Source organism: Sinocyclocheilus anshuiensis, unplaced genomic scaffold, assembly GCF_001515605.1.
Source record: "Sinocyclocheilus anshuiensis isolate Anshui unplaced genomic scaffold, SAMN03320099.WGS_v1.1 scaffold140, whole genome shotgun sequence".
NCBI classification, from domain to species: domain Eukaryota; kingdom Metazoa; phylum Chordata; class Actinopteri; order Cypriniformes; family Cyprinidae; genus Sinocyclocheilus; species Sinocyclocheilus anshuiensis.
Genome location: NW_015554147.1, coordinates 2,575,942 through 2,590,437, shown reverse-complemented (window position 1 = coordinate 2,590,437; position 14,496 = coordinate 2,575,942). Strand labels below are relative to the sequence as shown.

Sequence of the window (14,496 nt, the reverse complement as noted above, 5' to 3'; positions counted from 1 at the left end):
TGACAGATTTTATTAATTTTCTTATCTCTTTTAATTGACTAAGAAATTACTTCTGGCTAAGAATAAGACTTCTGGACAATTACCAATAACTTGTATTATTAATTAAATTTGTAATATTTGTCCTATATTTTCCTAATATCAGTTTTATGGTTTGTTTATATACTATACTTTTTTCAATTTTTATCACAGAATAAGGCAGAAAATATATTTTATAGTTTCTATAGGCCACTGTAATAAATGCTATGTCAGTTAGCACTGCATTATTCATATGCTTTATTTATTACCTGGATGACTTGAAAAACACACACAAACCATATATTGTCACAATTGTGCATGCATTGTCTTTATGTTTTGTATTCAGCTGAGCTACAGAGATAGCTGGATGTCTTTGTCCATAATAGGGATTTCCTGCACGTCATAAGTTATTAGTTCAATGAGTCTGTTTTGGATTCCAGTATGAATGAAGCATACACTGCATGAGAGTGTTTTGCACTCTGTAATGTTCAGCTCTTTTCATTTTGGATACAATAAAACGCCAGATCATGCAAGGACTATCTTTTCTCTTTGAATTTAAATCTATGGCCCCTGAAAACCTCTACGTCAACACACTTGGCCGAAAAATGTGCGGGGGACGAATTTACATTTTATTAAAAGTGGGGGGATATCTATCTATCTATCTATCTATCTATCTATATGCTTTTTGTTTCTGACTGATTTAAACTGCAGCTGTTAATTAACCAATTATAGAAAGACAATCAGATTTGATCTCTTCAGGCGACTTCAGTGAGGATGGAGTGTGGTGCGGTGCTCACACAGCCCTGTGGGTAACATGTAATTACACATGCACCCTTTAATTAAATAATTAGCAATGTAACTGGGAGAAATCTTACATCTCATCCCATTTGTTTCATGTCAATCCCTGCGCTTTAAACCAGTTTGCCAGACTACAGATGTATTTGTAGTTCAGCTTTGTAGTTGAGAGCCCATCAGTGTTTGCATTACAGTAGCGTGTTTGCACATACATCATATGTTCAAACGAACTACATCAGTCCTCAAGGCCAAAGTTTCCCTGCTGTACTCGTGTGGATGTGTGCTACAGAAATTAATTAGTGCAGTTTGGTGATGTATTTAGTACTTTAGGAGTGTTAGAGTGATGTGTGTGTGTGATGATATATAGTGGGGGCAGGGTGATGTGTGTGTGTGTGTGTGTGTGTGTGTAATGGGGGTGATGGTTGTGTCCCATTTCGGCACATTAAAGGCAAGGCGCTCACGGCAGCTTGATAATGAGAGTACACATGCAGCCTGATCTCCCTTGGGTCCTGTCTGTTTCTGTGATAATCAAATAGACTGCTGCCTTCTGCGTGCTTTTGTGCATCAGGCCTTTGAGGGTGAGACACCAAAGCAGGTGATCCGTCTCGCCGTCTCAAGTCAGTTAATCGTGAAGCGGAATCAAAGATCTTCAATGGAACACGAGACAAGGTTAAGTCATAGACTGAATAGCCAATATTAGCTCTGAAATCATCACAACTGGATCATGTTTTCAGTGAGGTGTATGCTTGTGGTCTTTGTTCACATCTGGCAGACTTGCTTCACTCTCGCTGTCCTCCTCCTCTGTTTTACAATTTTATACTTCTAATTTTTCTCATTAAAACCTCAGCCGCTAAACCACGTTGCCATGGTTTCATATAAGCGATTCTAAGGACAATTATAAAGTTCTTTTAAGTCTTATTTTGGTCTTGAATAATGGACATGCTTCTGTGCTGATTTCAAAGGAAATGGCGTGTTGCAGGAATGTAGAGGAAAAACACAAGAATTTGACTCAAATATCAGAACATTTTAAAGGGGTCATATGATGTTGCTGAAAATAACATTATTTTGTGTATTTGGTGTTTATGCGGTTTAAGGTTCAAAAAACATTATTTTCCACATAATGTACATTATTGTTGCTCCTCTATGCCCCGCCTTTCTGAAACGCGTAGATCGTAAACATAAAACCATGTCTGCATTTGTGATCGGAGAAATGACAAACAAAAAGTGCTACTCTACACTGCTCAAAACTCGTGTTTGAATCGTCAGAGGCAAATTCTTTAAATATAAAAAAACGTACTTACAGGCTGTGTGTCAGAAGTGCCAGACTGTCCTTGCAAAGTTGGAATTGCCCCACTTTATAGAAACAGACACCGGCATTGTAGGCTACGCTACCAGGATCAGGAAACAGTCCTCCGTAAAATGGGCTGCACACATCTGAATATTTGGGTTGAAGTGTTCTGGAATAGTGTTGTAAATACAACTTAACCACTGATTTCTAGTTGTGTCCTCTTTTGGAAGGACAAACAAAGTAGTTTCGCTTTCACAACGAAACACATCGTCTCCACAACATGGCGGCAGTGGCAACAGCGAGAAAAAAAGTTACGCCTTCTTTCTTTGCGTGAACATTTGGGCCGTGTTATGCAAATGTTCCCACACAGTGACGTACACATGTGGGGGCGTGTTTAAACGAGGCGTTTTAGGAGGGAGTGGACGAGTCTTAACTTTTATAAAGAATATCTCTTTGGGTTTGAGACTTTAGTCTTTGCAACTTTAGGGATCTTATCTATTCACGAACAGCTTGTAACACTCCAAAGAGAAAGGAAAACTTGAAATCGCATCATATGACCCCTTTAACTTAGCTCTGATGCATTTGTCCAATGTCCAAATAGAATTTCAGAGAGGCTTCTGCTTTTTGAAATCCAATTTGCTGTATTCCCACTTGATTTTAAACTGACTCGGCTCTTTCCAAACGCTTAAAATGAATCTAACGAAGTCTCATCTTCAAATGCTCCTCTTTCTCTAGTGAGTAGGTTCCCTTAGGCCTTCTAACAGATGGAAAATTGGATAATGTAGAGAATAAAACATTAAAAGTTGATAGACTTGATATCATACTTTTCACACATGTACAGAATCAACGGTCAAACCGATTACTGGTATTAGCACTGACTAGACGGTGGTGCAATCGCCTACACAATAATGTGTAAACAATAATTTCCTTTTATGGAAAATAAGTAGAGAAAAACAGTGAACTGTAAATAGAGAAAGCGGTTAAAATAATAACCCAAGTCAAACCACCTTTGTGTCATAGACCAGCAAAATATAACAAAAAACCCAAAATACACTTTGAGTGGTGATTTAGGCCAGGTGTGGAACATACTGTGATGCCTAGACAAAATCTGTACAAACTAAACCATGAACAAAACTAAAATAAACCCCAGACACAGATGTTATTAAACACAGGTTCACTTGTGCCATGGTGCCAACCACAATGTGTTTTAATAGTTGAATTATTAGCTGCCGAGAGCATGAAACTAGGTCCAGAAACTAAACCAGAACCACAAGATCAAAAAATAGTGTACGCAACAGTATCTGTCCTGTCTTTGGTAAATTATTGATGTTCCAGGTTTGGTGCATTTGTCGTTGGCTTACATAACTACTGGCAGTGGTGTGCATGAGCACACTCAACATGGGTTATGTGCACACAAAAACACATGTGCTACATGCTTGAAGCTGTCTATCCAGGCCATCTTACATATGTTTGTTGTCACACAAATTATGATTATTCTAATGTAAATGTATAACACATCATCACTATTTTTCATTTATACAAGAAACCAGTTCGTGGGGCTGTAATATCACTGATTTCCGACCTTTTAAAATATTAAAGATTTAACAATGTTTTATGCAGTGAGGGTGAGGTGGAGTAACAGCAGTCTGGGACATAGGTTAATATGGTTCCTTAAACACAAAAAATGTCTCATGTTATGCTGATGCACTCTATTACTATCCTTTCAGCTAATGTAGAATATTTATGCATGTATTCCTGATATTGTATTTGTATTGTGTTATTGCATTCGTATAGCTCAAACAGTAACACATTACCGCTCCCAATCCCAAGCTTACGGGTTTGATTCTCAGGAAGTGGGTGCACTGATAAAATGTATACCTTGATTTCAAAAGTGTCTGCCAAATACATTAATGTAAGTCTTTTCCAGTTGCCCTCAGTACTGATGGTTGTGTCGTACCCTGCAGAACCGACTCCAGGGCGCCCCCAGCCTGCTGATGCTGGCACTGCAACAGCAGCTCAGTGAGTTGAGATTGGATACAGGACTCACATGTGAGCAGAATAATGAGGAGGATTTGGACAGTCCCAGTGTGTCCAGCTCAGGTACTCCACAACCCTATATATCATTTATTCCTCATAGTGTTCTGCAAAACTATTGGACAATACTGATATCAGATACTTATTTTTTTGTTTTAGCTGAAAATATAATAGAAAAGATGGCCAATATTAAATATATAGGCTGCTATATTTTGTTTTGTGTTCTTACTAAAGCTCTGATCTAGAGTTTATATGCTTCAACAGGCATAAGAACATATAAAAGTAGAAAAAAAAAAAACATAAAAACAGTAGAACTGTTAGTATTGGAACTAAAGTATTTTTGTAACCTGGTACAAAAAAAAGAGTTTATTTATTTATAAAAATCTAGATTTTATCTGCTTCCAGCACCAGGATGATACTGATCATTTACAGATTTAGTCAGAGATATATTGTGCACACCTAGTTATGCAATGATCTGGTGTTTGTGTTAGGAAATGTGTTGCCATCTTGTAAAGTTATTTAGCAATATTTGGCAAATTGATTACGGAAACATACAGTTCATCCAGATATTGTGAATAAAACAATGAAAGCTAATAATTAATAAATGAAAATAAGATTTTGATTTATCTTGATCCCTCAGGGTTTTATGAGCAAAGTGAAAGTCTGTCTCCTCCACTGCGTTCCTGTTCCTCCCCAAACCTCAATGTCTCCTGTCACAGGCCCAGATCTGTGGGTGAGTGTTTCCTTTAATCATATTTTACACCAATTTTTTATTTTTTTTTCAAATCGTGGTCTTTCTTTCTCTCACAGTATAAAAGTGCCTGCAATAAAATGTGGGCCAGGGTTGCCAGGTCTGGTAATCGAAACACCCCAGTGGCCAATCAAACATAGCCCAAAACTAGCCTATCCCAAATATCAAAATTCAAAATATGCCAGTTCCCTCCCTAAAATACATATTTTACAGCCAGTGTTTATCACTATATAGTAGTAATCATAAACATAGCCTGTTTTCATAAAGAAGCTCTTAGGAGCTTAAAGGCTCCCTACCAGTGCCCCTCTCTCACAAAACTCATCATCTGGCACAGTTGTATCATTGGTAGAATATAAAATGGGTAAAATATTTAAATACAAGCCTTTCAGGCAAATATAATTTATGTAATATGTCAAACCTTTAACCCTCGGGGAAACAATCCACTCGCAGCGACAGTTTAAAAGTACCCCAATTCCACTGGAAAACTGCAGACTTGGCAACCCTGATATAGCCCTATAGCTGGCTTTGAAGAAGGCAATACTTTGCAAGGGCATCATCATATCTGAGCATCCTTGATATCAGAAATGTTGTTGTTAAGAAATAGTTTTATTTCTTCTAAATCGTGTATTTCTCACCTGCTGACAGACGCCTACATGCTGGACTGGCAGGGTCATATGGAGCCCACAGTACATGCTACCCTGCCCCGCTCTTTTTCTGCCCCATACCCCCCACTGGAGGGTATTGCCGAGGGAACAGAGGAGGAAGAAGAAGATGAAGAAAGCCCTCAGTGGGTTACAGATCAGATAGCTGATGGGAATGAAAGCCTTACACCAGAGATGAGCCTCAATTCTGATGCTGAGGCAGATTCTGCAGTGAAGATAGATGATGGCCCAACGGAAGAAGACATCCAGCAGGCTATGCATGTGGAGATTTACATCCTGGGACTACTGCAGCGACGACACATCAGATCTACAGCAGAACTCAACTCTGATCCCGATCAGTGGCATGACTTACACACATACCCACCTAGTTTCCCACAACTTGACCAATCGCAATGGCAGGAATGGGCAACTCTCTCTGAGGAAGAGAATGAGCGTGAATCCCAAGATGGATATTACATGAACCTTCCCAATGCCCAAGTTGGACCAACCTCCCTAAGCAGTGAGGAGCCAGAATCCTCCTTGGAAATGGATCAGTATGGAATCGAAGAAGTCTACACTAGCAGCAACGACTCCCTTCGGCATCAACCGGTATACATCGATCGGCATCCCACAATGTCAGACACCATGAAACCCCACATTCACACCTGCAGCAATCACACCTACGTACCTACGTTGTCAACTCCCAAGTCCCGTGAGCAACACCAGCCCATTCCATCCCAAAAGTGGGCCCTTCTTCAGTCCCTAGCCAGAAGGAGTCCAGAGAAAAGGTGGACAACTCTAGGAGAGAGACAAACAAAGTCGACCATCTGCTCTCGGTCAGAGGACAGTTGCATCTCTCAAGGATGGACCGCCCAACCGGAGCACAAATATTATACGGTGGGACGGGACATGGGCAGGTATCATAGTGACGAATTGTATCCATCTAATCAGCGTCTCTGGTGCTCCTCGGCAGATCTCAGTCAAGAAGAGGATGAGGGGATATTCAGAGAAGACGTGCACAAATTCAGCCTAAGTCAGTTACCTGGCAAGTGCACCAGTGTTCAGTTCATGGAGCAGGACCTGAGGGTGCAAGAGGCCGCTACTGCACCGACCGATGGGTCCGACTCCAGTCTGAGCAAGACTTTCTCTCCAGAAACCAGTTCAGTGTCGAGTGACTCAGATGAGAGCGGAGGGCTGGTCTGGCCTCAGCAACTGCCCCCTCACTTGCCCCCGTCCCCCTCTTCTTCACAGATTCCCTCCAATGCTGTGGTCAAGATTAAAGCCTCACATGCGCTCAAAAAGAAGATCATGCGATTTCGTTCAGGCTCTCTCAAACTCATGACCACTGTCTGAGTCTGGCCATGAACATATCTGCCTATTTATATTTTAAAATTAATTTGAGAGCTTTACGTAATACGCTTCTTAAGCTGTGACGTACTGAATAGGACTGGGACAATAAATCGATGCATCGTGATTCGTGGATCGATTCTGAGATTTTCGGAATTCTCTCTCGAATCGATTCTGAGCTTAGTTTTTAACAGCAGATGGCGCTCTAGGCTAGTTTTTAACCGCACACTCAAATGCTCACGAAGAAGAATGCTTGTGCATTTGGCTGAGTAATGTAAGTGGTTAAATGTACTTGCACATCAGCTTTTATGATGTGAGATTAATGTAAACACCGCCCACTGTGAACATCCTTGTAATTCGCTTCAACCTTTTCAACTGTATGAATGATTATTTTAGGTTCAAATGGTGCGTGTGTAAGGAACTGGAAGCAAGCAGAATACGGCTATTTCTAAAGCATCCAATTACACCATCTGCTGTTAAAAACTAAGCTCAGAATCGATTCAAGAGAGAATCGCGATGCCTTTGGAAAATCGCAGAATCGATGTAAGATCATTTCTCGATTCGCGATGCATCAATTTATTGTCCCAGCCCTAGTACTGAATACTATTTCCAGGTCCAAGCCTCTACTCAAGTAAGAATACTATCCCAACAGCCATTTATGAGCACTCATTTATGGCACACCTTTAAGCTAAGCTTTTAAAAACTCACGGTGTATAATCTGCAGCCTCACAAAGTTATGGATACCAATATTTTAACGATTTAGAAAAAATGTTTTCAGTATCGAGATTAGGTTAGGATCATGGTTTTTCGGTAGTACTACAGCACACAATGAGTGTATATTAGCACCGAATGTCATTTGCTTTTGGGATCTGATAGAGAGTTTGGACTCGGAAACTGTAGCATGATGTCAAACTTAACCAGATTTACACTTGTTTATAAGTCCATCCTCCAGTAGCATCTTGCTTTCCTGATTTTCACCTTTGGGATTATTGTATCTTTCTTCTTGTTAATAAAAGATTTGATGAGATGCAACCACAAGATACAAAGCAACCCCACTAAGCACACCAAACCCATTACAAGATCATACTATTTTGGATTTAATTGGACTACTGTATGTTCATTGATTAATTCACCCAAAAATGAAGATTCTGTCATCAGTTACTCACCCTCATATTGTTCCAAACCTGTATGACTTTGTTTCTTGTGTGGAACACATTTTGTCCATACAATGGAAGTCAATGGTCATCAAAACTGTTTGTTCACCAACATTCTTCAAAATATTTGTTCTGCATTAATCATAATTAAAGTCATACAGGTTTGAAATTACATGAGGGTGAGTAAATAACAGAATTTAGATTTGTTTTATTTATTTTTTTGGGTGAACTATCCCTTTAAGAAGGACTGTGTGTCTGTAATGTTGATAAATCACTTTCTTCAGCTTCAAGTTCTCAGGCATGCCCATATACAGTGGTGTGAAAAAGTGTTGGCCCCCTTCCTGATTTTGATGATCTGAAACATTAAATTGTGACAAGCATGCAAAAAAATAAGAAATCAGGAAGGGGGCCAACACTTTTTCACACCACTGTATATCGTTCTTTTCAATACTATAGCTATATATTTTAGCTTTCCCCTAATGAATAAAGCCATTTTAAGATCTTTTTGTTTTCTTGATTATTGACAAGACAGTGAGATAGAGGCAAGAGGCAATGTGGGAAGAGAGAGGTAAACAAGATCAGGAAAGGACCTTGAGCCAGGACTTGAACTCTGGCCATCTGAAGAGTGTGGCCCATAAGGCCGTTTTAACACTACGCTGCTTATAATGATGTCACATTGTCCATTGTGTAAGAATGGGAATTTTTTTGCCTGGGAATATTTTATCTCTTAACAAGCATACAGGAATTACTAGGTACTCACAGAGAAATCTGCAGCATGAAGAGGGATATGTGTTCACCTGGAATTGATTCTCATTAGCTTAGCATTTTAAAGGGGGCAATTTTCATGGCTCATCTCACACGTATACACGTATATGACTGACAGGATGTGCCTGGGCTAATGGAGGCATCCTTATCAGTACTACGTACCACTTTGCCTACCATGTCCCATGTCCATTCATAAGAATGAAGTCAGCTTGATGAATATTTTGTTGCATGTTTGTTAAAACACATTTGTAGTGTACGGGAAAAATTTTCAACATTTATAGTAATTTATTAGTATTTATACTTTATGAACTTTGATATCACGTAACTTCTTTATTGGTGCCACCTAGTGCATTGGAGGACTGGAATATTTCATTTTCTTGCTGCTACACAGCCAAACCTTACCTGTGCTGTACAGTGGAAATACATTCCAGTGTGGAGTGTACTAAAATATGCCTTGCCTGAACGTAATTTTTCACCACCTTTGATTTCATGCTCACAGTGTATTTTAAAGATTTTCACGTAGTCTTTGAAAATGTTCCTGCTTATTGCATGATGTTAATAAACTCTTATTCGTGAGCCTTCTTTTCAAACTCGTCCATGTGTGTGATTTGAAATAATGTTGTTTTTTACATCTACTATATATATAGGACTTGACAGAAATTATGTAGTCAAAAGATGACATATTTGTTCACCTTTGAGTGGAAAATACAATTATCCTAGACAGGGCCATATAGCAGAAAAAAAAAAAGTTCATCTCCAGATGGGTGTTTAAACCTTTATATCTTTATTTTATATGAGTTATACAGAAATGGTTAAGAAAAGGGTCAAATAAGCAGTGAGATACAAATGCTACAGTAACACAAACGTATGATAGTTATAATACACATTGAATAAGCAGGAGAGGATATAAGGCATATGAATTCTGTTCATTACTCAACTTTATGTAGGCTATTGTTCTCAATTGCCATGGAGTGCTTATTAGCTGCCTTGTAGCGCAGTTAGAAAGGTTGCTAACCCATATCCAGACAAAATTTAGACTTTGAAATAAAATTAAAACAAAGGCTTTCAGAATCACTTTTTTTTTTTTTTTTGCGCCATAAGTACCCCCACTTTTTGTCACTGAATTGAACAAATTATGCAGTTTTAACTTAATATGCAAGATAATAATATCCAGTATAATGCGGTATTTATTATGAGTGTCCATAATAACGATTTACTTCGTAACTATATATGAATTTGCGTTTTTTTCTGTGTTGATTTATGTCTTATTGAAACAGGAAGTTTGGGTGGAAACTTTTTTAAGCAGCTGCAGGTGGATATACATTTATGGCCTCGAAACTCACACACATGATACACCAAAAGCCACAAAACTCTAATGTTTGTGATGGTTGGGAATCTCAGCACTAGCCTGCCAACTTTAGTTTTAACACTCACTCTTTACTGACCTACTGGTTAGTCAAGCTCATGAGCAGCAGGCGTTTCACAACCGTGAGGGACAAACACACCTGGCAAGTTCAGCTTCTCATGCTATATATATAAGACACATCGAAAGATTTGCCTAATTGTTATGTGTGCACCTTTGATATGTTGTTAACATTTATTTCGCTGTGGTACATTCACCCTATGGCTTTCATAGAACGAGAGTAACTGCGGCGTTTTTCTCTCTTCTGTGGTAATCAATAGTTGCATTTGTATCTATGTTGTATTTAATCCAAAACATTCTTTTAACAATGAAGCAAATCTGACTTAAAAAAAAAATTTACAACATTTTAGTTGTGTCCAGTGATATAAAAGTCTATTCATATGCTATGTGCCATATATCGCATATTATAGTTTTGAATACTTCTGAATGCAAGGATTTAAAATGATTTTTAAATTGGCTGTAAATGGTTATTAACATGATTACTAACTATTAGGAATCAAAACTGTCATGGATGCGTCAATAAACTCATGCACACAAATAACCTGTTTATAATCAGACTGATGGCTTAATCGGTCTGAAAGGCCTTCATGTAAACATCTCAGTCGATTCAACTGAGCTCGATCTGACTGAAATTTTGATTGAAATCGGTTTTGTAGACTTGAAATAATCGATCAACCAGAATGTAAACGTTTGAATGTGACTATGTTTTGCTAGTGGTCACGTTTAGCTACTGTGACTGACATTTTGTGTGCGAAATCCAGTCATTCCAGAATGAATCCGGGAGATTGGGAGTTTCGTGTGAGGGTGAAAAACTTATGCCAAGTTCACACTGCATGGTTTTCAAAGTCGTCGGATCACTGTTGTTTCACACTGCACGACTATCTGGGGTAGCATTCAGTTGCTGCTGTGTTCACATTGCACGATGGATCGGCGACAGGAGGTTACACACTGCATGACTTTACAATAGGAGGAATCGCAGACAACTCTGTCTGGTCCGCAAACTACTTTTCACAACCAAATGCACGCGAGAAGTGATAACGCAAGATCACGCAAACTCCTCCCCGAACTTCCCGCTGCCCTGTATTTTGCTCTCTCATTGGCTGTAGGTCATCGCCGATGTACTTTTCAGTCAGAACTCATTTCACACAGCAGGATTCTGAATCGCTGACAGGTCCAGATATTTAGCATGCCAAATATTTCAAGGACGTCTGCGATTCTCAGATCGAGTCTTTGATAATTCACACTGCGTGATTGTCACTCGTGTGAACGAGCACTGATTTGCCTCTGATTTCGGGAATTTGTCGGTGATTTCGCAAAACCTGACGGCGAGTGAAAATCGGGGCTAAAATCGTGCAGTGTGAACTCGGCATTAGTCGCTTCATTTCAAGTTGGTCATGTGAATTCACCATGTTGAGCAACAGACCTGCTTGGTTTGAAAGTGACTTCTATGCTTCTTACATCTCTACACTTTTGAAAAGAGACAAAGGAATTTTGTTCATAAAATTTCACTGCAGTTTTGGTAATGTGACCACACCTTAATGCGTGTTTACTTGTATTTTTTTCTGTCTTATGAACTGAGCGGAGAAGTTTTTCACGGAGTAATTTCCAAATTTTACTAATTTACTAATTATATCTCTTTCGACATAAATGACAGTGGCTTTCTCTGCCTCATACGCTTAAAGTTTTGTGAATAGGAATGCAACGTTTAATGTTCAAATAAACACAACTTCCAGAATCTGAAATCAAATTGGATTAATTAAGATGGCGAAAATGAGTGTGCACTGCTGTCTCTGCTTAGCTATGACAGGAACTGGTTATGAATTGGTGTTTGCAAAAATTGAGTGAGAATGTTACGGATGTTTAAAATGATTATCGCTAATATAATAGAACAATATTGGTGACCAAGTTTGTACATCTTTGATGTGCAGCGTGTCTACTAGGGATCCATACATTTTATGAAAAACGTTTCTTTAAACCTACAAATAATTTCCCGAGAGTGGTATTTGCAGACAAAGATTTCGATCCATATCGCCACGCGAAGATTTCATAAGGGCTTCTCTCTGAACCCGTCAGTAGTTGACTTACTGTTCGCAGTCATGCTCATTCCATGGGGCGGTGCCTCGGATGCGAAGTGAAGCACACTCCGCAGTGAGCTAATCAGATTTTTCTTAAAACCGCGGCCAAGACATACGTAGAGCAGCGGGTTCAGACAGCTGTTAATGTAAGCCAAGCAGAGCGTCAGCACATGGGCTAGACGCAGGTTGACTGTAATGCTTTCTGATTGTCCTTGCATCATTAACAGCAGAATATCCACGATGTTCAAAGGAATCCAGCACAGGAAGAAGCTGAGCACCAATGCCAGGATGACACGAAGCGTCCGGGCCGACTTGTCGCTGCCTCTTTGCCCTCGCCCAGAGCTCATCGTGATGAAAACCTTCCAATGGCTGATGCAGATGATCAGGAAAGGCAGCAGAAAAGACAGAAAACAGCGGGTAAGAGTTACGGACCATGCATGACCTGAGTCACTGTATCTGCTATCGCACAATGTTTTAGTCTTGCTCACTTCATGCATCTCCATGTGAGCAAACTGAGGAGAACCGGCCAGGAGAGCGAGAATCCAGACGACCAAACAGACGCAGCGGGCCTGCCTCGTGTTCCTGTGGTTCTGGCACCACACTGGTTTGGTCACCAGTAGGAAACGGTCCAAGCTGATCACGACCAGGAGCAGAACGCTGCAGTACATCATCATGTACAACAAACCACTGAGTAATTTGCAAGCTAAAGCACCATAAGGCCAGTGCTGGTCCTGGGCGAGCGGCACCATGAGGAGAGGCAACGATAAGCAGCACAACAGATCCGCGATGGCCAGATTCAGAAACCACTGTGCGTTCACAGAGTTCGGCATTCGGAACGCGGTCACCCACACCACCAGAGCATTCCCGGGGACGCCCAACAGGAACACAATGAGGTAGCAGACCAGAGCGATCCAGTGCCGGGAGCCTATCCTGGACAGTGGCGTTTCAGTGGGGAGCACAAAAGGGGTGCAGTTTTTAACCCCCTCACACCAGTCGGTATCATTATCAGAGTAATAAGGAAAAATGTTGTCACCTTCCTCCATTTCAGCTGTGAAATGAGAAAGAGGAAAATGTGCAAATTAACTCAAAGCAAAAACCCTCAAAGCAGAGTCTAGTGGTTATTTAAGGGTGCATTCACACTTGTCATGTTTGGTTCGATTAAAACGAACCCTGGTGCGATTGCTCTAGTGCGGTTTATTTGAGCATGAGTGAACGCTGCCATCCAAACCCTGGCGCGCACCAAACAAGCGGACCGAGCTGAAAAGATGGGTTTCGGTCCGCTTCCAAACGAACTCTGGTGCGGTTCGAAAAGATGCGACGCTATGCGTCATGATTTGACGACACGGTGTAACCAAAACAAAATGAGCAAAGGGCAAACGTGGAGCAATGATGAGGTAAAGTGCCTTTTATGAGCTCCTTGTGAGTTTGCAGGTGGTGAAAATAAAAGTTTATGTACACGCAAGAATAGCTTAGTCCAGCAGACGGCATTAGGTGTGTTCGACTTAAATCGGCGCTAAGAGTACCGATCGGTTAATGAGTGCCGCTTTAAGTCTAACGCACCTTTTGTTTGGGGTGTTTGGTGAGTTCCGTCACGATATATACATCATTCAAGCCGACCAATCAGGTTGTGAACGCATCACTTTGCCTTTAGGTTCGGTGTCTTTAGGTTCACTGTCAAAAATGCCAATGTGAACGTTAATGCCGAGTTCACATTGCACGATATTAGCCCGATTTTTCACTCGCCGACAGGTTTTGCGAAATCGCCGACAAATGCCCGACATCGGAGGCAAATCGGTGCTCGTTCACACGAGTGACAATGACGCAGTGTGAATTATCAAAGACGCGATCTGAGGCAATCGCCGACGCCCGCGAAATATTTGGCATGCTAAATATCTGGAGCTGTCGGCGATTCACAATCATGTGGTGTGAAATGAGTTCTGACTGAAAACTACATCGGCGATGACCTACAGCCAATGAGAGACCAAGATACAGGGCAGAGGGAAGTTCGGGGAGGAGTTATAGACCAGAATATCAGTATTTTAATAGATATATTAACAATTATATCATACAGAAACAAGCACAAACGTTTGCTTGACCAGCCATAACATCAGCATAACAGTTACTGCAAAATTATTTACCTCCAACTCTCTTTGCAGAACACCCAATCCCTGTTCCCTGCATCTCCCTCCTGCATAATCTGTTTTTCTT

At 40.4% G+C, this 14,496-nt stretch overlaps 2 protein-coding genes across 2 annotated transcripts in view; one reads left to right on the top strand and one right to left on the bottom strand.

Annotated features, from left to right (window-relative positions):
- The window catches only part of LOC107670591 (dapper homolog 3-like), a 9,646-nt gene extending 2,645 nt beyond the window's left edge, over positions 1 to 7,001 (top strand). Inside the window, exons 2-4 of the mRNA XM_016463231.1 lie at positions 4,063 to 4,198; positions 4,773 to 4,865; positions 5,529 to 7,001. Coding sequence (XP_016318717.1) covers positions 4,063 to 4,198; positions 4,773 to 4,865; positions 5,529 to 6,877 — 1,578 coding nt within the window. The 3' untranslated portion in view covers positions 6,878 to 7,001. The remainder of the gene's footprint in view (positions 1 to 4,062; positions 4,199 to 4,772; positions 4,866 to 5,528) is intronic.
- Positions 7,002 to 11,983: 4,982 nt separating this feature from the next.
- LOC107670597 (C5a anaphylatoxin chemotactic receptor 1-like) overlaps positions 11,984 to 14,496 on the bottom strand; it is a 7,969-nt gene continuing 5,456 nt past the window's right edge. The window contains exon 2 of the mRNA XM_016463239.1: positions 11,984 to 13,336. Within this exon, the coding sequence (XP_016318725.1) occupies positions 12,258 to 13,331 (1,074 nt within the window). The 5' untranslated portion in view covers positions 13,332 to 13,336 and the 3' untranslated portion in view covers positions 11,984 to 12,257. The remainder of the gene's footprint in view (positions 13,337 to 14,496) is intronic.